At 57.5% G+C, this 22,254-nt stretch overlaps 3 protein-coding genes across 4 annotated transcripts; 2 read left to right on the top strand and 1 right to left on the bottom strand.

The window, feature by feature from the left end:
- The first annotated feature begins 1,950 nt into the window (after positions 1–1,950).
- On the top strand, positions 1,951–9,582 carry EFHD2 (EF-hand domain family member D2). 2 transcript variants are annotated; one of them, XM_069875004.1, is made up of 4 exons: positions 1,951–2,051; positions 6,775–6,922; positions 8,094–8,228; positions 8,796–9,582. In XM_069875004.1, exons 1-4 carry the CDS (start codon positions 2,032–2,034, stop codon positions 8,928–8,930), a joined length of 438 nt encoding a protein of 145 aa, XP_069731105.1. In that variant the 5' UTR covers positions 1,951–2,031; the 3' UTR covers positions 8,931–9,582. The 2 variants fall into 2 exon arrangements, with proteins under 2 accessions (XP_069731105.1, XP_069731104.1); XM_069875003.1 differs by lacking the exon at positions 1,951–2,051 and adding an exon at positions 4,234–4,299.
- Positions 9,583–10,598: 1,016 nt separating this feature from the next.
- Positions 10,599–13,638, top strand: LOC138729880 (chymotrypsin-C-like). The gene is given in 10 exon segments (XM_069874472.1): positions 10,599–10,638; positions 10,995–11,051; positions 11,054–11,146; positions 11,242–11,336; positions 11,426–11,523; positions 11,610–11,735; positions 12,320–12,456; positions 12,990–13,135; positions 13,306–13,455; positions 13,562–13,638. Coding segments are annotated over 10 exon segments (960 nt in total). The 3' UTR covers positions 13,580–13,638.
- Positions 13,639–14,840: 1,202 nt separating this feature from the next.
- Positions 14,841–22,063, bottom strand: CASP9 (caspase 9). The gene is made up of 10 exons (XM_069874944.1): positions 21,902–22,063; positions 20,794–21,013; positions 20,210–20,290; positions 19,991–20,022; positions 19,009–19,185; positions 18,203–18,292; positions 17,499–17,646; positions 16,781–16,960; positions 16,495–16,604; positions 14,841–15,280 (listed from the first exon to the last, which is right to left on the bottom strand). The coding sequence occupies exons 1-10, from the start codon at positions 22,031–22,033 to the stop codon at positions 15,188–15,190; spliced, it is 1,263 nt and encodes a 420-aa protein (XP_069731045.1). The 5' UTR covers positions 22,034–22,063; the 3' UTR covers positions 14,841–15,187.
- Positions 22,064–22,254: the final 191 nt, after the last annotated feature.

The raw sequence follows: 22,254 nt of genomic DNA on the forward strand, positions 1-22,254 counted from the left end.
ATGGGGTTTTGTGAGGCTGGGGAAGCCCTGGCACAGAGAAGTGGTGGATGCCCCCTCCCTGGAGGGGTTCAAGGCCAGGTTGGATGGGGCTTGGAGCCCCTGATCCAGTGGGAGGTGTCCCTGCCCATGGCAGGGGTGGGACTGGAGGGGCTTTGAGGTCCCTTCCAATCCAAACCATTCCATGATTCTACAATCATCAAGTCCAACCCTCAGCCCAACGCTCCTGTGGGCTCCTCTGGGACATTTATCCTCTCGATCCCACCCTTGCCAAACCCTCATAGCTCAGGGATGGAGCTGGAAGGAGTGAAGGTGTAGATAGATACACCTGGGGCTGCAGGAGCCGCTTTGCAACCCTTAAAAAAACCACACCTGAACCCTGCGGAGATCCCACCAGGGCTCTGCCGGACCCCCACAAACCGGGTCTGTCCAGTACTGGGGGGCAGAGCTGAACCCCACACTGGGTCTATCTGGTATTGGGGGTCTCAGCCGAGTGTGTGGTGTGTGTCCCCCCCTTCTCATTCTCCTGGTCCTGGGGCTCTAGCCCCCCACTCTCCCTGGTCTCAAGGGTCTCAGGCCCTGCTCTCCCTGCTGGGGTCTCAGCTCCCTCCTGGGGATCTCAGCTACCCCTGTTCTCCTGAGTCCTGTGGTTCTCAGCCCCCCCCCATTTTCACTGGTCCAGGGGCTCTCAGCCCCCCCCATTGTCCCCAGTCCTGGGGGTCTCACCCCCTCCATTCTCCCCAGTCCCGAGGGTCTCATGCCCCCTCTCCCATTCTCCCCGGTCCTGGGGGTCTCAGACCCCCCATTCTCTCTGGTCTCGGGGGTCACAGCCACCCCCCATTCTCCTCAGTCCAAGGATCTCAGACCCCCCACCTCAATTCTCCCCAGTCCCGGGAGCCCCAGACCCCCCATTCTCCCGGTGCCGCGGCTCCTGTCCCCCCCTCTCCTCTACTCCCGGGGGTCCCAGCCCCCATTCTCCCCCCTCTCCCCCCCTTCTCCCTCCCCTCTCCCCCTCTCAGAGGCTCCCAGCCCCCCCCATCTTCCCCACCCCCAGGGGTCCCAGCCCCCTCTCCCCCTCCCTGGGGCTCCCAGCCCCACCTTTCCCCCTCCCCGGGGTCCCAGCCACCCCTCTCCCCCATCCCTGGGGTCCCAGCTCCCCCTCCCCGGGGTCCCAGCCCCCCATCCCCAGGGCTCCTAGCCCCCCCCCCTCCCCCTCCCTGGGGCTCCCAGCCCCCCCTCTCCCCCTCCCTGGGGTCCCAGTCCCCCCTCCCCGGACTCCCAGCCCCCCCTCCCCCCCTCCCTGGGTCCCAGCCCCCTTCTCCCCCTCCCTGGGCTCCCAGCCCCACCTTTCCCCCTCCCTGGGTTCCCAGCCCCCCCCCTCTCCCCCTCCCTGGGGTCCCAGTCCCCCCTCCCCGGACTCTCAGCCACCCTCCCCCCCTCCCTGGGTCCCAACCCCCGGGGCTCCCAGCCCCCCCTCCCCAGGATCCCAGCACCCCCTCTCCCCCTCCCCGGGTTCCCAGCCCCCTCCTTCTCCCCTCCCGGGGGTCCCAGCGTCCCCCCACACTCCCTGGGGCTCCCAGGCCCCCCTCCCCCCCCACCCCGGGGTCCCAGCCCCACCTTCTCCCCTCCCTGGGGCTTCCAGCCCCCCATCTCGAGGGCTCCTAGCCCCCCCTCTCCCCTTCCCTGGGGCTCCCAGCCCCGCCTCTACCCCATCCCTGGGGTCCCAGTCCCCCCTCCTCGGACTCCCAGCCCCATCTCCCCCCCTCCCGGGGCTCCCAGCCCCCCCCATCTCCCCCTCCCCGGGGTCCCACCCCCCCCCTCGGCGCTGTGCCGGCCCCGGGGCGGGGCGGGGCCGAGGCTGCGATGGCGGCTGCGGGGCGGCGGGGCCGGGCGGCGGAGCCGGGCTCGGGGCCGGGGAGCCCCGCGGGGGACGGGGGGGGAGGCGGCGGCGGCGGCGGCGGCTCCCCCGGGGGGCGACGCGTCTTCAGCCCTGCCGGCGAGTTCCGAGAATTCTCCCGGAGGCAGCTGCGCGACATGGAGCGGCTCTTCCGACAGTGAGTGCGGGGCCGGCGGGGAGGGCATCGCGGGAGGGACCCCCGGGCACTGCGGGTGGGACCTCCAGGAGCCCCCGCTCCGCGCAGGAGGGACCTCCAGGAGCTCCCTTTCCATGCAGGAGGGACCCCCATTCATTGCAGGTGGGACCTGCAGAAGGCACCCCAATTCCGTGCAGGAGGGACCTCCAGGAGCTCCCATTCATTGCAGGAGGGACCCCCATTCATTGCAGGAGGGACCTGCAGGAGGCACCCCAATTCTGTGCAGGGGGGACTTCCAGGAGGTCCCATTCATTGCAGGAGGGATCCCCATTCCATGCAGGAGGGACCTTCAGGAGCTCCCATTCCATGCAGGAAGGTCCCCTATTCATTGCAGCTGGGACCTGCAGGAGGGACCCCCATTCCATGCAGAAGGCACCTGCAGGAGCTCCCATTCATTGCAGGAGGGACCTCCAGGAGCTCCCATTCCATGCAGGTGGGACCCCCGTTCGTTGCAGGTGGAACCTGCAGGAGGGACCCCTCATTCCACACAGGAGGGACCTCCAGGAGCTCCCATTCATTGCAGGAGGTATCCCCATTCATTGCAGGAGGGATCTCCAGGAGCTCCCATTCCATGCAGGTGGGACCCCCATTCGTTGCAGGTGGGACCTGCAGGAGGGACCTCCGGGAGCCCCCATTCCATGCAGGAGGGACCTCCAGGAGGTCCCATTCATTGCAGGAAGGACCCCCATTCATTGCAGGTAGGACCTGCAGGAGGCATCCCAGTTCTGTGCAGGAGGAACCTCCAGGAGCTCCCATTCCATGCAGGAGGGACCTCCAGGAGCTCCCATTCATTGCAGGAGGGATCCCCATTCATTGCAGGAGGGACCTCTAGGAGCTCCCATTCCATGCAGGAAGGTCCCCCATTCATTGCAGGTGGGACCTGCAGGAGGGATCCCCATTCATTGCAGATGAGACTTGCAGGAGCTCCCATTCCGTGCAGGAGGGACCCCCGGGACCCCTCATTCCACACAGGAGTGACCCCCATTCCATGCAGGAGGGACCTCCAGGAGCTCCCATTCATTGCAGGTGGGACTTGCAGGAGCTCCCTTTACATGTAAGAGGGACCTCCAGGAGCTCCCATTCGTTGCAGGAGGAACCTCAAGGAACTCCCATTCATTGCAGGGAGGACCCCCATTCATTGCAGGAGAGACCTGCAGGAGCCCCATTCCTTGAAGAAGGGATTCCCCAATTCTTTTCAGGAGGATCTTCAAGACTCCCCTCCTCCTCCCAGTTCCTTGCAGGAGGAACCTCCCAGACGCCCCTATTCCTTGCAGGAGGAACCCCTCATTCCTTGCAGGAGAGACCCTCCATCTCTTACAGGAGGACCCCCTGAATTCTCCCCTGGCTTCTTGCAGAAGGGACCTCCAGGATGCCCCAGCTCCTTGCAGCAAGGAACACCCCATTCCTCGCAGGAGGGACCTCCAAGACTCTCCCTGCCTTCTTGCAGAAGAGACCCCCTTGTCTCCTTGCAGGAGGGATCCCCCTATTCCTTGCAGGATGACCCCTAGGACCCCCATTCCTTGCAGGAGGACCCCTAGCACCCCCATTCCTTGCAGGAGGACCTTCTAGACCCCCAGCTCCTTGCGAGGGAGACCTCCCCATTCCCTGCAGGAGGGAACATCCCGTTCCTTGCAGGATGGATCCTCAAGACCTCCCTGGCTTTTTGCAGGAGGGAGCTCCCCCTTGTCTCATTGCAAGGGGGACCCTCATAAGCCTCCCAGTTGCTTGCAGGAGGAACCCCCAGGACCCCCCCAACTTGTGATTCCTTGCAGAAGGGACCCCCGTGGCTTTGCAAGAGGGATGGCTGGGACACCCTTTGCTCCTGGCAGGAGGGATCCCAGGGACTTTCACCCCCCCAAGTCCCTTTAAGGAGAGATATTGGGGCCACCTTCCCCCCAGCACCTTGCAGGAGAGACCCCTGCTCACCCCAAAATCCTTGTAGAAGGGACCCTCTGCCCCCCATCTCCTGGGAGGAGGGATCCTGTGCTGAGGCTGGGGATGCAAGGGACGTGACGGTCACCCCACCGCAGCACCGAGGGACCCCGTCTCTGCCAGCAGCGCGGTCCCCAAGGCTGTGGTGGCAAAGCCTCAGCATCCTCAGCCGTGCAGCGGGGGGAAAAAGCTGGGCAGCAGGCAAAATGAGCCCTGGAAATTTCCAGGGGGTGGCAGAAATCGGGATGGCACCAACCGTGGTCACGCCAGGATGCGCGTGAGTAGCTGGGGGCGAGTGGGATGGCCCTGAGCGTCCCCGCAGAGCTCGCAGCGCGTTGAGGAGGAGGCAGCGAGCGTGGAAAACGGCGCAGGCAAAGGCATGGCTGCAGCGTGTCGCTGCTCCTCATCCTGTACAGCGCAGCGGGAATTCTCTGTGAGGGTGCCCTGGGCTGGAGAAAGCAGGGGGATGCCCAGGGAGGTGGTTGATTCACCTTCCCTGGAGGTGTTTAAGGCACGGGTGGACGAGGTGCTAAGGGGCATGGTTTAGTGTTTGATAGGAATGGTTGGACTCGATGATCCAGTGGGTCTCTTCCAACCTGGTTATTCTATGATTCTATGATAGCGAGCTCCAAAGCACAAGACTGGGGTTTTTGGGGGTGCAGACACACCCTCCTTGCACCCTTGGCAGTGCAGGGAGCCCCCCTATTCCTGCCTCCTTCCCACTGTCACCCCATCGCGGGGACACGGCAGCGAGGAAAGCACGCAGCTTGCAGCCAGCAGCTTTTGGGGTGCAGCAGAAGGGAACCCACAGCCCCACGGTTGAGGTCCAAGGAGGGGAAGAAGCGCAGCTGGAGCGGCTGCTCGTGGCCCCGGGGCTGGGGGAGCAGCGCGGGTGCTGCGGCCGCGGCGCAGATGGTGCGGGGAGTGGGGGAACCGGCGCGTGGTGCCAATCTGGCCGGCGCTGCGCAGACGAGGGAGCCGGCAGCGCGAAGCAGACGTGTTTGCTCTGACACCTGCAAGCGTCTCGCTGCAGCGAAAGGAGCAGCGTTGGGGAGCACGGAGGGGGCTGCCAAGGAAAGGAGGTTGGCAGAGCAAGCCCTGTCGCGCTCCCCTTGCCACCGCTGCTGGATTTAGCTGGCGATGATGCGGCGGTGCAGGGTCAAATGATGCGTGGAGGGGTTTTATTTCTCTTTGGGAGCAGAAGAGGGCTGCCTACGTGCCCAGAAATCAGAGAGGGAGGCAGTTAGGGGATGGCTTGCATGGGAAATGTGCCCCTTGCAGAGAAGCTCTCGGTGAGATGCTCTGAGAGGCTTCTTGGAGCAGAAAACATGAGGGCTCTGCTTCCCCAGCCCAGGTCCTGGGGGTGGCGGTGGCGTCAGCAGTTAGGAATGAGCTGGGCTGGTGCAGGGCTTCCGACAGCGTGGGAGAGCAGGAAGGCACCGCTTGCAACACGGACAGAGCAGACCACAGCAGAGAAGGTACAAATGAGTCACGGCCCTGCAGCACGGCAAGCGTGGTGCGTGGCTGCTGCAGTGCCTGCAAGCACAGAAAAGACAAGCCACAGAGTTAAAAAAAAAAAAAAGCCTGGGTGCCACGGGTGCAGCCGAGCAGCTGCTCTGTGTTGCCCTGTAGGGTAGGCAGGGTGAGACCCCAGCTCCGTGCAGGCTGGGGTATGAGGATGGGTTTCCCCGCGTGGTCTGTAAGCAGGCTCGGTAAATAGATTTGCACGCGGATCTCAAGGCAAAGCCCCAGGGCTGGAGCACGGACAGCGAGGGGCTCTGGGCAGAGGGGAACGTTGAGCTTGGAGGCTCAGGATTGCAGGGAGGAAAAGGCAGTGGTGGTGGCTGCACTGGATGAGCTCGTGATCCCCAGAGTTGTCAAATCATAGAATCATTAAGGTTGGGAATGACCTCTAAGCTCATCCAGTCCAACCATCACCCCAACCCCACTGTGCCTGCTAAACCATGTCCTGAAGTGCCACATCTACATGGTTTTTTAACTTCTTTAGGGATGGAGGCTCCACCACTGCCCTGGGCAGCCTCTGCCAGGGCTTCACCACTCTGTCAAGTGAAGAGTTTTTCCTAATACCCAAACTAAACCTCCCCTGGTGCAACTTGAGGCCATTTCCTCTCATCTCAACACTTGTTACTGTAGAGAAGAGCCCAGCACCCAGCTCACCACAATCTCCTTTCTGGGAGCCAATGAGAGCGGTGAGGTCTCCCCTCAGCCTCCTCTTCTCCAGGCTAAATCATCCCATGTTCCTCAGCTGCTTCCAGAACCTCTGGGCTTCAGACCCTTCCCGAGCTCCGTGTCCCGGTCAAAGAGGTGGGCGTTCTTGCACTGTGCCAGATCTCCAAGGGCTGGATAAGCTTCCAGCTCCACCGAGAGGAAAGTAGGAGCTGGAGGGAGCAGTGACATGCGGGTCGTTAGCACCTGGAGCAGCCGAGGGCAGAGCGTGCTTGGGCTCCTGGTCCTGGGAGCCAGCTGCAGGTTTGGCAGCATCCCGGGATTTGTGCTGCCAAGTGCCGGATGGAAGCAGAAACGATCCCAGATGATGCTCCAGGGGGTTATTAGCGGTTCACCAGCAGCTTCCTGTGGTCTGGCAAGCCGCCTGGGATCGTTGGTGCCCAGGTCCTTGCTGCTCCCTCCTCACTCTCCAGCCAGTGAGGACACACGGAAGGGCTGCTTAGGGGGTGCTGCATGTGCTCCGTGCCCCACAGCGATGTGACAGGACCACGGCTCCGTCCCACAGGTATGACGAGGGGAAAGACGGCTTCATCGACCTGATGGAGCTGAAGCTGATGATGGAGAAGCTGGGCGCGCCGCAGACGCACCTGGGGCTGAAGAACATGATCAAGGAGGTGGATGAAGACCTGGACAGCAAGCTGAGCTTCCGAGAGGTGAGAAGCTGTCATAGCCTGAGGGGTTACACATTGGTAAGGGTTCAGTCTGTGGATTCCTCCCTGGCTGCCCTACTGATTGGAGTAGCTACGTGTGTAATACCAGACCTATCATAGAATCACCAGGTTGGAAGAGACCCACCGGATCATCGAGTCCAACCATTCCCATCAATCACGAAACCATGTCCCTCGTCCCCAAAGCAATGTTCAAGGTCCCATAGGTAAAGAATTAAGCTGATCAAACAGTGGAATTAGCAATATGGTTGTGTTTTATCTAGATATTCACTCAAGCTTGCTTAGCGAGACCTGAAAGATCTCACTTTATATGAAATATCCGTGGATAAAAGTACTCATAAGTGCAATAGTAACCAAAGCAATGAGAATATAGATAACACTGGGGAGACCTCGCTGCTCTCTACAAGTACCTGAAAAGAGGTTGTGGAGAGGAGGGAGCTGGGCTCTTCTCCCAAGGGACAGGGGACAGGACGAGAGGGAATGGCCTCAAGCTCCACCTGGGGAGGTTTAGGCTCAACATTAGGAAAAAACTTTTCCTGGAAAGGGTCATTGGTCCCTGGCAGAGGCTGCCCAGGGAGGGGGTTGAGTCCCCTTCCCTGGAGGGGTTTAAGGGACGGGTGGACAAGGTGCTGAGGGACATGGGTTAGTGATTGATGGGAATGGTTGGACTCAATGATCCGATGGGTGTTTTCCAACCTGGTGGTGATTCTATGAACACTCAGGGCTGCAATTAAGGCAACTGGCAGTTCTATAGAGTCCAGCATCACTAGCCAGGAGGGTGTCACTACGCTGATGAGATCTTCAACTGGTTCTGTCCTAACATCAGCTTTTATAAGGTTGCTTTCCCTACGCGCACTTTCTAACAGCTGTGATCCAAAAGCAGTTCCCCAAAACAAGTAGGGCAAAGTGACACCTTTCAGCATCTTGCTTTCACCCCTTTAGTGAGATCCCGATGGTTTGTGTCCACACTGCAGCCCGTGATCCAGTCTGAGAGAGAGAAGCAGGAGGATTGGTCCCTACAGAAGTTGGGGAACTTCCATACCTAGCAGAGAGGTGCCCTGGCTGCTCCTCGGCTCTGTACCAGGCTGAGGTGGTCGTAAAGAGTTGGGGTGGCTTTGAGGTCTTGTAGAAGCTGATGCTAATGTCTCTCCTCCAGTTCCTGCTGATTTTTCGCAAGGCAGCAGCGGGCGAGCTGCAGGAGGATAGTGGGCTGCACGCCCTGGCCCGGCTCTCCGAGATCGATGTCTCCACGGAGGGGGTGAAGGGCGCCAAGAACTTCTTTGAGGCCAAGGTGAGGCAAATACCTGGAGTCCTGCATTCAGTTCTGGAGTCCTCAGCACAGGAAGGGCTTGGATCTGTTGGAGCGAGTCCAGAGGAGGCCATGGAGATGATCCGAGGGCTGGAGAACCTCCTGTACGAGGCCAGGCTGAGAGAGTTGGGGTTGTTCAGCCTGGAGAAAAGAAGGCTCTTGGGAGAACTTTGAGCAGCTTCCAGTGCTGAAAGGGGCTCTGGGAAAGCTGGGGCAAGGCTCTTGGTCAGGGAGTGCAGGGATAGGATGAGGGGAATGGTTTTCAGCTGAAAGAGGGGAGATCAAGATGAGATCTTGGGGAGAAATGTTTTCCTGTGATGGTTTCCTGGCCCAGGTTGCCCAGAGCAGGGGTGGCTGCCCCATCCCTGGAGGGGTTCAAGGCCAGGTTGGATGGGGCTTGGAGCCCCTGATCCAGTAGGAGGTGTTCCTGCCTGTGGCAGAGGGTTGGAACTGGATGGGCTTTGAGGTCCTTTCCAACCCAAACCATCCTGTAAGTGCTGGGGCATGAGAGGTTTGTTGGGACCCAGATGGACGTGCCCCTGTCCCCAGGTCCAAGCCATCCACGATGCCAGCCGCTTCGAGGAGGAGATCAAGGCCGAGCAGGAGGAGAAGAAGAAGCAAGCAGAGGAGCTGAAGCAGAGGAAGGCGGCGTTCAAGGAGCTGCAATCCACCTTCAAGCAGTGACAGGGCGCGGGGCTGGGCAGGATTGCTCTTCCCACACCGGGAACGCCGCGTGTGCCGGCAGCGATGCCCGAGCCGCGCATCACCCGTGACTCCCCAAAGGCTGCAGCATCACTCGGGCTCCTGGTCCTGGAGCAGAGCCCTGGTGGCCCTGACCCCCTTCCCTTTGCTGCTGTGTCTCTGTGTTGTTCGTGCCCCGCTAGCCAAGCCGTTTCTACCCCGAGCGCAGCAGCACCCCGCGGCCACAGCCGTCCCCGGCGACGTTGCTGCTGCATCCCAGGGGCGCCTTGTCCCCGAGCTGTTGTCTCGTGCATGCGCTGCTGCGCTTCGCAGGACATCGCGGTGACTGTGGCACCTCTGTGCCCCTCGGTGTCCCCAAAAAAAACCCTGGCAGCACGGCGAGGGGCTCTGGGGGGGTGCCCAGCGCCCAGCTGTGTGGTGCACGGGGCACCCACCCGCCTGGGTCTCTCTTGATGGTCCAGAAAAGCGGCTGCTGGCTCGCCAAACTGTGTTGTTTGTTGTCGTGTTGTAGCCATGAGTGTGGTTTCTGTCGGTCGATTGAGGCTCCCGTGTTTGTGGGTGGCTGGAAAGAGGCGTGTGTGTCCCACGGTACTGATGGAGGGGAGGGGGGTGGTTTGGTTTCTATTTTATTTTAATCCCAAATAAATATTATATTTCGTAAACGCTCTGGGTGCCTGTGCAAGGGGTTGAGGTGCAGCCATGGCTGCGGTGAGGGGGAAGGACCCTCTGTCGTGGGACGCAGAGGTAGGAGGAGGGGGAAGAGTTTGAAGCTGAGGGATGGAAGATCGAGAGGAGATCTTAGGAAGAAATGTTTTCCTGTGACAGTTTCCTGGCCCAGGTTGCCCAGAGCAGTGGTGGCTGCCCCATCCCTGGAGGGGCTCAAGGCCAGGTTGGATGAGGCTTTGAGCTCCTGATCCAGGGAGGTGTCCCTGCTCATAGCAGGGGTGGAACTGCATGGGCTTTGAGGTTCCTTCCAACCCAAACCCTAAGTAAGTTTGCAGATGACACTAAGCTGGGTGGAAGCTGGATCTGCTGGAGGGTCGGGAGGCTCCAAAGGGATCTGGACAGGCTGGATCCATGGGCTGAGACCAACGGGATGAGGTTTAACAAGGCCAAATGCCGGGTCCTGCACTTGTGGCACAACAACCCTGAGCAGCTCCAGACTAGGAGAAGTCTGGCTGGAAAGTGCCTGGAGGAGAAGGACCTGGGGGTGTTGGTGACAGCGACTGACCATGAGCCAGCAGTGGCCCAGGTGGCCAAGAAGGCCAATGGCATCTTGGCTTGGATCAGAAACGGCGTGGCCAGCAGGGCCTGGGAGGTTCTTCTCCCTCTGCACTCGGCACTGGTGAGACTGCTCCTCGAATCCTGGGGTCAGTTGTGGGCCCCTCACCACAAGAAGGATGTTGAGGCTCTGGAGTGAGTCCAGAGAAGAACAACGAAGCTGGTGAGGGGGCTGGAGAACAAGAGGAGCGGCTGAGAGAGCTGGGGGTGTTTATCCTGGAGAAGAGGAGGCTGAGGGGAGACCTCATTGCTCTCTCCAACTCCCTGAAAGGAGGTTGTGGAGAGGAGGGATCCTGTGGGTCTTTTCCAACCTGGTGATTCTATGACCCCACCGGGCAGAGGAGTCTGATGGAGCCTCCGGGCACCGCGATGGGCAGTGGGACGTGGGAACAACGAGGGCCTGATCCAGGTGTGTAGCCGTGGTGGCCTTCAGCACCTCTGCTGGCATCGCTGTTCCTAGGACACCCGTGGGGCTTCGGCCACCTGGCGAACGTCACCTTGGCTGTGAGATAACAGGAACTCGGCTCTGTAGGAGCAGCAGGCTGGGGAGCTGGTGCTCAAATTTGGGGTGCAATGGGGCTGCCCAGAGCATGGGAACAGTCGGGGTGGGTTTTCTACCCACTGTCCCTCAAGAGGGACTCTGCCTGTCCCCAGTTTGCATCCACACACCCCAAACATGCCACATCGCGGTGCCAGCACGATGATCAGATGTGACCATTCCCAGGTGGGACAGGGCCCAGCGATAAGAAGGGGCAGTGGGGGCAGCCCCCACCGTGGGACACTCTCCACGCGGTGGCAGGAGGGACAACGCCAAGGTCCTCGGGGCACTATAAGAGGGGCTGGCAGCCCTCTTGCTGCACCTCAGGCCGGCACCACCATGCTGGGAGCTCTGTGTCTCGCCGTGCTGCTGGGCTACGGTGAGTGGGGGGTGATGGGGATGGGGGAAAAGGGGATCCCAGCACCCGCCGTGGCCCCAGCGTTGGGTCGCTGAGGTCCTTTTGGTGTCGTGCAGCCTACGGATGCGGCCAGCCGCACGTGCCGCCGCTGCTGGGCACCACCCGGGTGGTTGGTGGCGAAGACGCCCGGCCCCACAGCTGGCCGTGGCAGGTAAGAGGGGGGGGTCAGGGATGGGGACAGGGATGGGGAAGGGGACAGGGACATCCCCCGCTCTGATGCTGCCCCCTCCACCGCCGCAGATCTCACTGCAGTACGACCGCAACGGGGAATGGCGCCACACGTGTGGTGGGACCCTCATTTCCTCCAACTGGGTGCTGACAGCCGCCCACTGCATTAGGTGGGTGCCAGGGCACTCAGGGTGTCCACGCTGGAGGGATGAGACCTTTGTGGAAGCTGACACCCCCCTTCTCTTCCCCTCGGCAGCTCTGGCACGACGTACCGCGTGGTGCTGGGCAAGCAGGACCTGTCGGAGGTGGATGAGCCCGGCTCGCTGGCCGTGGGTGTTGAGAAGATCATCGTGCACGAGAAATGGAATTCCTTCCTCATCATGTAGGGAACGGGACATGGTGGGGTGACATCGAGATTCTGAGTTTCCCATCTCCATAGCGCGGGGTCCCCCATCCCCATGGCTTGGTTCTTTGGGGCTCTTCAGGGTTCTGCTTGGTTCTTCGGGGTTCTTCTTGGTTCTTTGGGGTTTCCCATCTCCGCAGCTTGGGGTCCTCCATCCCCATAGCTTTGTTCTTCTTGGTTCTTTGGGGTTCTTGGTTCTTTGGGGTTCTTCTTGGTTCTTTGGGGTTCTTGGTTCTTTGGGGTTCTTCTTGGTTCTTTGGGGTTCTTGGTTCTTTGGGGTTCTTCTTGGTTCTTTGGGGTTTCCCATCTCCATAGCTCGTGGTCCCTCATCCCCATGGCTTGGTTCTTCGGGGCTCTTCAGGGTTCTTCTTGGTTCTTCGGGGTTCTTCTTGGTTCTTTGGGGTTTCCTATCTCTGCAGCTCAGGGTCCTCCATCCCCATAGCTTGGTTCTTCTTGGTTCTTTGGGGTTCTTCTCGGTTCTTTGGGGTTCTTCTTGGTTCTTCAGGGTTTCCCATCTCCATAGCTCATGGTCCCTCATCCCCACGGCTTGGTTCTTCCCACAGCAATGACATTGCTCTCATCAAGCTGGAGGAGGAGGTGCAGATGAGCGAGACTATCCAGCCTGCCTGCCTGCCGCCCCCCGACTCGATACTGGAGAATGACTATCCCTGCTATGTCACCGGCTGGGGACGCATCAGGAGTAAGCAAGGGGGTCCCTGAGGAGGAGTTGGGGTAGGGGAACCGGGACTGTTTAGCCTGGAGAAGAGGAGGCTGAGGGGAGACCTCATTGCTCTCTCCAACTCCCTGAAAAGAGGTTGTGGAGAGGAGGGAGCTTGGGTTCTTCTCCCAGGTGACAGGGGACAGAACGAGAGGGAATGGCCTCAAGCTCCACGAGGGGAGGGTCAGGCTGGACATCAGGAAAAAAAATTTCACAGAAAGGGTCCTTGGGCACTGGCAGAGGCTGCCCAGGGAGGGGGTTGAGTCACCTTCCCTGGAGGGGTTTAAGGGACGAGTGGACAAGGTGCTGAGGGACATGGGTTAGATGGGAATGGTTGGACTCGATGATCCAGTGGGTCTCTTCCAACCTGGCGAGTCTATGATTCTATGATTCTAAGTGTGTAGCTGTGGCACTTTGCGATATGGTTTTGTAAGCACGGTGGGGTTGGCCTCTACGCTCTCAGAGGTCTTTTCCAACCCTAACGATTCCACCCTTCTCCGGGGCTGTCGTTGCAGCCAACGGGCCGCTGGCTGATGTCCTGCAGCAGGCACTGCTGCCCGTGGTGGACTACGAGACCTGCTCGCAGAGCAACTGGTGGGGTAACAACGTGCGCACCACCATGGTGTGCGCCGGCGGCGACGGGGTTGTCTCTGGCTGCAACGTGAGTGTTGGCACCGCAGGGCTGGGGAGAGCAGGGGGGCCTGAGTGGTGAGGAGCTGCAGATCCTGTGGGAAGCGTGGGAGGAGAAGGGATGGAGCTACGGCCATGGTGGCCAAGAGGGAGGAGTGTTGATGCGGTGCCCAGGTATTGAGTGTCTGTCTGTCCGCGCAGGGGGACTCGGGCGGCCCCCTGAACTGCCAGCGCGAAGGGGTCTGGGAGGTGGACGGCATCGTCAGCTTCGGCTCCGGGCTGAGCTGCAACATGATCAGGAAGCCAACTGTCTTCACACGGGTGTCCGCCTTCTCCGACTGGATCGACGAGGTGGGTGCCCCTTCCTCTGCCCCCTTGGAGGAGCCAACCACGCTGTGCCCGTCCCCATCCAGCCGTGGGTCTCACCACGAGCCCCTCCACGTCTTGTCGTTGGCAGAAAATGAGCACGAACTGAGGACGCAGCCTGTGGGGCATCGAGTCTTGAGTGGGCTAGAAATAAAAGTGCTGAGCTGGCCTCGTCTCCTGCTAGTTATTCGGAGGGTGGGGGGGAACCACAGGGTGGAGCTGGTGATGGACACCCAGAGCTGTCTCTGGAGATGCTGGGGTTCACCTGGTGTGCTTGGGAAGGACCCCCGAGTCGTGCTGTGGGTGTGGTTTGGGTCCCAGGGAAGGTGAAGTGCACAACCATCCCACAAACTGACCTTGGTGCTAAGGGGCTCAAAGCTCTGCTGGTGTTTTGAGGGGCTGGGGGCTGTATGGGAGCTGGTAGTCCTGGGGAGATAGATACAGGGGTCCCAGAAGGTCTCAGGAGGCTTTAGGGGACTGGGTTGGCCCTGGGTTGTCTCAGGGGACCTTGCTGGTACTGAGTAACTTGAGGATATTTGTCAACTGGGGGGCTTGGAGGGGGCTGCTTGGTCTTGGGGGCTCAAGGGAGTCAGGCTGGAGCTGAGGTGCCCAGGAGTTGCACCGTGTTGAGAGCTCCAGCTCCGAGCTCTCCCGTGTGGCAGGAGACCTTACCATGAGTCTCCTTCCACCCTGCCTGGAGAAACAAGGTAAGGGGGAGGTGGGGGGCAGCTGGCGCATCTACTGCAGACTGGGGGGTCCCAGGGAAGGGCCAGGGCTGCCACTGGGGACAGGAGGGGTTTGCAGGGGAAAGAGCCTCTGCCAGGGTTTCACCACTCTTTCAGGAAAAGAAATTTTTCCTAACCTCCAAGTCTAACCCTCCCCTGGTGCAACTTGAGGCCATTTCCTCTGGTCCTGTCACTTGGGAGAAGAGCCCAGCACCCACCTCACCACAACCTCCTCTTCGGGAGCTGCAGAGAGCGATGAGGTCTCCCCTCAGCCTCCTCTTCTCCAGGAAAAACAGCCAAGGGCAGCTCCTCGGCCTCCAAAGATGCCTTCCCTCCACAACATCCCACTTTCTTTCCAGAAACCAACTCCCCTGGGCAAATGCTTTAACTCAGCTCTGATATTCAAAGGAATCCTCATTGGTTTCCTGCTGTAACTCCTGTCCAGCATTCAATTAAGAACTCAAAAGGACAAGAGCTGACTTCTCCATATTGGAAATGCTACAAGTAACACCAGAAGGCTAAAAAATTCCTCAGTCAAGGTTTGTTTTGCTTTTCCCCTTTCAGAGGAGCCTTTGGGAGATGCTGAAATGGCATTCGAGAGAGGAACGGATGAACACAGTGCAAAAGATTTTTTTTTTCCTTTTTCATTCTTTTTTATTGAAAACGAGAAATTTTGCTTGTAAAAATCATTCCGTTCCACTTAAACATCAGACCTCAATTCCATCAGTCAGTTCTCCAGGCAGGAAAGGAAACAAACAGCATGGATCACGGAATAAGGGGCTTCCTTACCCCAGCCCTGCTCTGTCGCTAATGTTTCCCAGAAGCACAGCACATCCCGTTTCCATTTCACAGATCACATTTCTCAAGACAAACACCTTGACAGACAGACGAAGGTCACCAGGAGCAGCGACACTGAGTCACAGCCAGCACAGATTTTATCTGGTCATAGGGAAGCAACTCTCCCACTTGGTGGGGACCTCGGAACCCACACGTTATTTGCACTTAAAAAAGAATTCTTTACGGAGAAAGTTGAAACAGCCTGGAATCTGCTTGTACTTCCCCTTGGCGGAGACGGCATTCGCCACCTGTGAAAAGGAGAGGAGTTAGGGAGCTTTTCCTACTCCACTATTGGGGTGCAAACTCTCATGGGCACAAGGGAGAGCAGGCACTTCTAAAATGGGGCATTTTCACCAGCAAAACCAAAAGGGAACTTGAGGGAAAACCGCCTTTCAAGAAACCCTGGCCACAACCAGCCACTGCTGCCTCTGGTGGCTGCTTCTCCACTTCAGCCACAACTCTCTTTCCCTTCAGGTGTTTTACTTGAAGGCAAATTCTCTTTCCCACCCATTCTCTTCCAGACAGGCCTGTCATTTTCCCCAAGTTGGCTTCTTCCCCAGCACTGAATGCCGGCTGGCAGAGAGAGGGGCTTCCACTACTCCCTGAAATCACTAGCTACTGAGCCACCACACGCCAAAGAATCATAGAATGGTTTGTGGTGGAAGGGGCCTTGAAGACCACCCAGTTCCAAGCCCTGCCACAGGCAGGGACACCTCCCTCTGGATCAGGGGCTCCAAGCCCCATCCAACCTGGCCTTGAACCCCTCCAGGGATGGGGCAGTCATGACTTGGAATCGTGAAGTGCCATTACATGAGGAAAACAAGGAAAAAGTAGGTCCCCTACTCCTCCACATAAAGCTTCTCCTACTCACAGAGAACTGTACAAGTGTCTAGAACGCTTGTCCCACTTTGACAATCCTCTCTAGTCAACAGGGCATGCAAAGGAAACCCTTTATTAGCCATGCTGATTCCACACTCCCTGCACTCCTCGCTCACCAGGATATGTGAACACAAATATTAAGCATCATCTCCCTGAGGGCAAGATGCTCCTCAAGACTTACCAGATGCAAAATTTAGAACCTGCGAAGATGTCCAGGCACAAGAGACCCAGGGTGCAACCTACCTGGATGTGTGGCACTTATAACGGTGCCTCGTGTTCCCCCAGCTTGAACTTTTGAGTATGGGACGAGCTTTGCTTTGGTCTAGGGCTATTTTTTTTGCAGCTTCCTTGGTAAAGATTAAAGCCTGTACTTCTAGAACTATCTCTCATTACAGAAACCTCAAAGAGGTTTTTAGCAGGTTAACACTTTCTTAATAATTAGACCTCTCCATGGTCCCTCCAATTAGCCCATCAACGTTCAACATCCTCACTCCATTTTTAAGGGATGCTGACTGATGGCAGCTCTAATTATCGCCCTCATTGCTTTCATGACTACACAAAGCAAGAAAAAAAGGCCGTTTACCCGCAGTAACATGTTCAGCAGGTTTTCAGAGTGGGCATACTGCTCCAGCACACTGTCCAGTGTTTCTACATACCATGAGCCAGTCGATGCCTCCCTCCAGGAGACGAAACCTTCAGAAAAAGAATGAGAAAATTACTGCTAACGTCAATCTTACTGTTCTCGTCTCACTGCCGCTCCCTGGATACCATCTCCAATGTTCCCAGCTGTCCCTAACTTTGGTCATGAAGCTCTAACCTTCTTCCTGCTTCCCCTGTGCCTGGTAAAGGATTGGAGTGGGCTACCTCACCTGGAAAAGTTGAGTAGGAGACTAAGATGTCGCTGGGTGTAGGCAAACAGGCTACGGCATCTGGCTCGTCCGCGTTACCCGCCAGAGTCTGAAAAGGAGTCGCATCCGACTCCAAAGAACCTCCAGGAGCTTCGTCGCTGGGTGAATCGTAATCCATTACAAAGCCTCGATCTCTTTGTTCTGCAAAAAGAAGGAAGAAGACAACCCCTGAAATGCATCTCGTTCATGCATTAAGCAATCATACTTCCTCCATTAAGAGGAGATGAAGAAAGAAATTAAAATAAAGGCCCTCCAACAAAAAACAGAATCTTGGACAAAACCAAAGCTTTTTATCCCTTCAGCTGCGCTGGTTGGGTCAGAGTCATCGGTGATCGACACAGACACCCCTGGCTCGCACTTCACCAACCTCAAGGCCAAGGACTTGAGGCAGCCGGTGGGTACGTGCTGCCATGTCCTGCAATTAATTCCCTCCTTTCATCCCACATCTTTACAGTGCGATAAAATCATTCTAGCACACAAAAACCAGGACTGTCCTCCTACAAGAGGCTCAAACCTGAGCCCTTAGACTCAACCCGTGCTACCAGTAGGAATGTGTGGCCAAGAGTAAGAGAAAGCGGCAGGAGAAACAGGCGACAAACAAAAAAGGAACAGGAAACCAAAGCCTAACCACATCTCCGAAGCCTGCTGATTCACTTTGGGAGCTAAAACAAAGATTCACCTCCACCACAGGCCTGGATGAAGAAGAGTTTGGGTTTTCCTCTCAAACTCGGGCAATGGGACCCATTGAAATAGTTCACAATCTTTTCTATTGGAATGGGTTTTCCATCCGTTCCATAAATGCCTCCAGGAAACTGAATATGGCTCGTCTGCAAGAGGAAAATCCAGGAGCTAGTAATGTGGAAGGCGAGGCCGGTTCCGAAGGAGCCTGTTTCTGATCAGGCACTCTCTCTTCTGGCTCTTTATGGCTGATAGTTACCAGAACAAATCTCTCTTCCTGACATTTGTGCAAATGCATGTGGCATGTCAGGGTGAGAGGATACCCTGCCGTCACCTGAAACACACTAGAGCCCAGCAATCCAAGTTGTGCAGAGTTGAGGCTGTTCAGCTTGGAGAAGAGAAGGCTCCGGGGAGAAATTAGAGCAGCTTCCAGGACTGAAAGAGGCTCCAGGAAAGCTGGGGAGGGGGTCTTGATCAGGGATTGCAGGGACAGGGTGAGGAGGAATTCCAACTACGCTGGAGTAGCTCCCGTTTCCTTCAACCCCCACACAAGAGTGTTTCTCTGCAACGTACTGTGATGGCAGAACGGCCTCCAGTCCGGTCTCCACTTCCCTCCCATCCTGCCCACAACCACAGCGCAGGGAATTATCCCCTTCCCACAGGGACACCTTGCCTAACGAGCAAGGAGAGATGTGACGAACCCACCTGACAGCCGTGGGATAGGATGACCACAACACAGCAGTCCAAGGCGCTGTGGTCCTGCCGTGCCAGCTTCTGCAGCTCTGAAACCATTTCCTATATAGGAAAGATCATGGTAAGAGCTTTTTCAAGCATACCTCAGCCCCAGATTATTGCCAGGCCCTGCTTTTATTATTTTACAACAGCTGTGCTCCTAAGGAGAATCCAGTCTATCTCTCTGCTTCATTCTCTCCAGCAGAAACACAGAAGCAGCAAAAGCCATCAGCAGAGAGTGAGCATTTCGGCGTTTCTGTCCTTATTTAACATTGTTTGCTTTAATTACACAGACATCTCTCCTTGCCGTGTTATTTACAACCCAGCAACACAAACCAAACCCACATTTATCCCCTGAAAGGCACTGTTTCAATTAGGGGCCAGTGGGTGAGCAGAGAATCTTGTTTTACTTTCAGCAGTCACCCCGGTGATCCCAGCACGCTGCGCTGCTTCGAGTAACAGCTGAGAGCTGTACAGACAGGGGAATCACACCCCACTGCACACCGCACCGAGGCAGAACTATCACAGAAATACTGCCTCACCCACCTCCCTACAAATCACAGCCAGGAAGGGTGAAAACACGCAAGGACCTTGCTCCTTCTGCCTTTGCAGCATGACAACAAAATAAAGGGATGGTAGTGGCTGATTATTTCTTTGTGCAGCGCAGGCTGGGGCGGTCAGCGTGCTGCCAACACAGGAGAACATCCCAAAACACGCTCCCAGCACTACTAGGGGCTCACCTGTTGTCCCTCATGTTAGCTGGACACAGCTGGCCTCACCTGAGCTTTCAGATTCCGCCGAGTCAGGACGTTGAAACACAAGGCCTTGAAGCGCTTCTCCAGCTTCTCGCAGTCCACGTCAGAGCCGTCTCGAGTCGACAGATCGGAGTCTCCACTGAAGTTGACGTTGTTGAGGATCAGGCAGTGGCCACACGGGTTCGCTTTCAGCTCGTAAACCTGGCAGGCACACATCGCAATTAAACACCTTCTGATTTGGATCCCACTGGATTAGTCAGCTCAAACACCAACATGGAATGGGAGTCCTTAAAGTAACTTCGTTCACAGCTTTTCTGTGACGACACATTATCAGCAGCCAAAGAACACAAAACAAGCTGCTAGAGCTTCCTTCATGGAAAACCAGCTGCCTCTTTACCTGCAGGGTCTCCGATGGCAAGCTGAAGTTTCCAGGAGTTCTTTAAGCATCAAACCTCACCATGAGAGCCCAGGTAACGAGCCAAGAGAATGGGGGGATAAAATTCCCAGAAATTCAGCTTTACCACAGATGACGGCACCGCAGGAATTTTACAAGAGCTACCCAGGCACCTGCACTGATACAGCCACAAGCCTTGCACACGCACAGCCAAAAACTCACTTCCCTGCACCTCTCTAATGCGCCCAAGCATGCTGCTCGTATCCTTTATTGTTTTCTTGTTTCTCAACACTATGATTACAAAGTCTAAACACCACTTTGGAGACAATACACAACTTGGTGCCTTTGGAAATTACCAATTGCCTTGTTGGGAAATGTTTAAGCTTTAGCTCTTTTATCTCATTGTGTTACAGCTGCTGAAATCTTAAGGAGGAGCTACCTAATGATCGACGTGCTCTGATCAGCCCCATTACAGCCCCATCAGCCTCGGAACAATTGCTCAGCTAACACAGAGTGAGAACCAGCCATCCCAGGGTGATTTTCTTGTAGCCACGCACAAGGCACAGAGCTTCGGCTTAAAAGGGAGCATTTCTGGCCTAGCCAAATACTAACCAGGTCGCGGTTCCTCTTGTCAGCAGCTGAACCTACAACATACAACAGACAGTATTTAGCGCTCTGCACTCCATGACAAGACCTGGAATTAACATCAGTCCTGCCCTGTTGCCCATGATGCACGGTGACATGTACAAATTCCCCCTTCCCACCCCGCCACACACTGGAAATGAGTGTTTGGCATCCCATCTCTCTGGAGGAAGCTGGGACGTGGCTTACCCTGCGCTGGCGCAGGAGGCATTCGAGGTCTTTCACTCTCAGCTTGGACTGGGATGGATAAACGTTCAGGAACGTTCACATCTGTAACGACACAGGACAGTTGGGTCTCAAATTCTCCTCCTTCCAATTCCATGTCACAAGTAGCCACTCTGAGGTCCCCAGAAGGCCCTGATCCTCCAGCCGCTCACTGCAGCAATCGTACTACCAGGCTGCAACACAACATCGCATCCTTTCTCCCTTTTTCAGGGCTCAGCAGATGAAGTTTCTCCTGGATCTGCACTCAGGATTTTTTTCCACCTCTAGTGCTCTGCTGAATCTTTTTTACCAAGGTAGCACTGAGGTTGCATGCAAAAATACGGAGAAGGAAGCTCCTAACACCATGATCACATTGCTTGAGCTTCAAAGCTTCTGCTACTGGGAAGCACGATGTTCTCCCAGCAGCTCTGTGCAGTCATCTCTACAAGCCATACTCCACGAGAATAAAAACCAGGACTCCACGGGCTGTTACCCACAGGGAGAAGGATCCCAGCTGGCACCCCCACACTGCTGTTCGCCCAGAAAACAACAGCACCCTCAATATTTACTTTTCTTTTGCTTTTCTCCACGTAAGTCCAGCTCGACAGGTTGCAGGTCCATCAGCTGTGGTGGCACCAGCGGACACTCGCACTCCTGGGTCAGCATGTCTGCAAGGTCCCCCTGCCCTGTCTCCCGCAGGATGGAGAGGAATACAGGGAAAGCCTGTTTTCCTCGAGTCTCCAGGTCGATGATCAGCTGTCGGGCTTGTTCGCCTCGGCTGCCAGCGCTCTGCAGACGAGAAAAGCCCAGGACAACGCACGTTAACCAGAGGTCAAGGCCAGCCAACTGGCCAAGCCTTACAGCTGGGAAACGTGGGGATCCACACCCAGCACATCTACAGGGGATTCTATGATTCTATGAGTGAGGCTATGACCCAGCAGACACAGCCACACAGCCCCCCAGGAGCCCCTCAAACCCTAGCCCCTGCCTCCCTCCACCCAACCATGAAGTCCTGTTGTCTCGAGCCAGGCAGCTGCAGCCTGCACAGGACTCAGAGGACAGGGAGAAGCATCCCCAGAGGAGGAAAAGGCACCTCCAGCCCATCACCAGTGTGGGGGACAAGCAAAGGCACCCCAAGCCTGTCACCAGGGACAGAAAAAGGAAACGGGGACCCCTTAGACAGGTCACCAGGTTGGGATGGGAACCCAAGAAGAAACCTCTATACCTGGCACTGGCTGGGGACAAGAGGGGACAAGATGGGGCAGGAGTCTTACAGGTCTTACCTGCATGGCCTGGGGTGGGGAGGGACAAGGGCCACCCCTTGAGGCTGTCACTGGGGGGGAGGGGACATGAGGGCCATGATGACGGGTCCGTCATCAGTCCTGAAGAGGACACAGGGCCCTCCCTTGGGCCTGAGGGACACTGCGGCCACCCCCTCCAGGCCTGTCACTGGCATGAGGGGACATTGGGGGGCCTCCATTGGGCCTGAGAGGACACGGGGACCACCCTCCCATGCCCATCACCAGGTTGAGGGAACATAGCGGCCACCCCCAGGCCTGTCACCGGGGCGAGGGGCCCGAATCCAGGCCTGGGGGCCACTCAGCTCCCTCCCGGGGGCCGCCACCCCCGCCCGTCACCGGGGAGCGGAGACACGGGGCTTCCCCGTGCCGGACGCACCTGCAGCTCCTCCAGCATGGGGCGGGTGAAGAGCCCGCGCTCCTCCATCGCGTCCCAGAGCGGCGCCAGGCGCAGCGCCGACACCAGCCGGGCCCGCCCGCGCCTCAGCGCCCGCCGCTGCACCTCCTCCATGGCGGCCCCGCCGCCGCTCTGCCCGCCCGTCTCTATGGTCTCACTTCTTCTGTGACATCGCCGCCTCTGAAGCCGCGCCCGTCCTCTCTATGTCCTCACTGTCGCTCTGCCCGCCCGTCTCTATGGTCTCACTTCTTCTGTGACATCGCCGCCTCTGAAGCCGCGCCCGTCCTCTCTATGTCCTCACTGTCGCTCTGCCCGCCCGTCTCTATGGTCTCACT

This window comes from Phaenicophaeus curvirostris, chromosome 22 (assembly GCF_032191515.1).
Source record: "Phaenicophaeus curvirostris isolate KB17595 chromosome 22, BPBGC_Pcur_1.0, whole genome shotgun sequence".
NCBI lineage: Eukaryota > Metazoa > Chordata > Aves > Cuculiformes > Cuculidae > Phaenicophaeus > Phaenicophaeus curvirostris.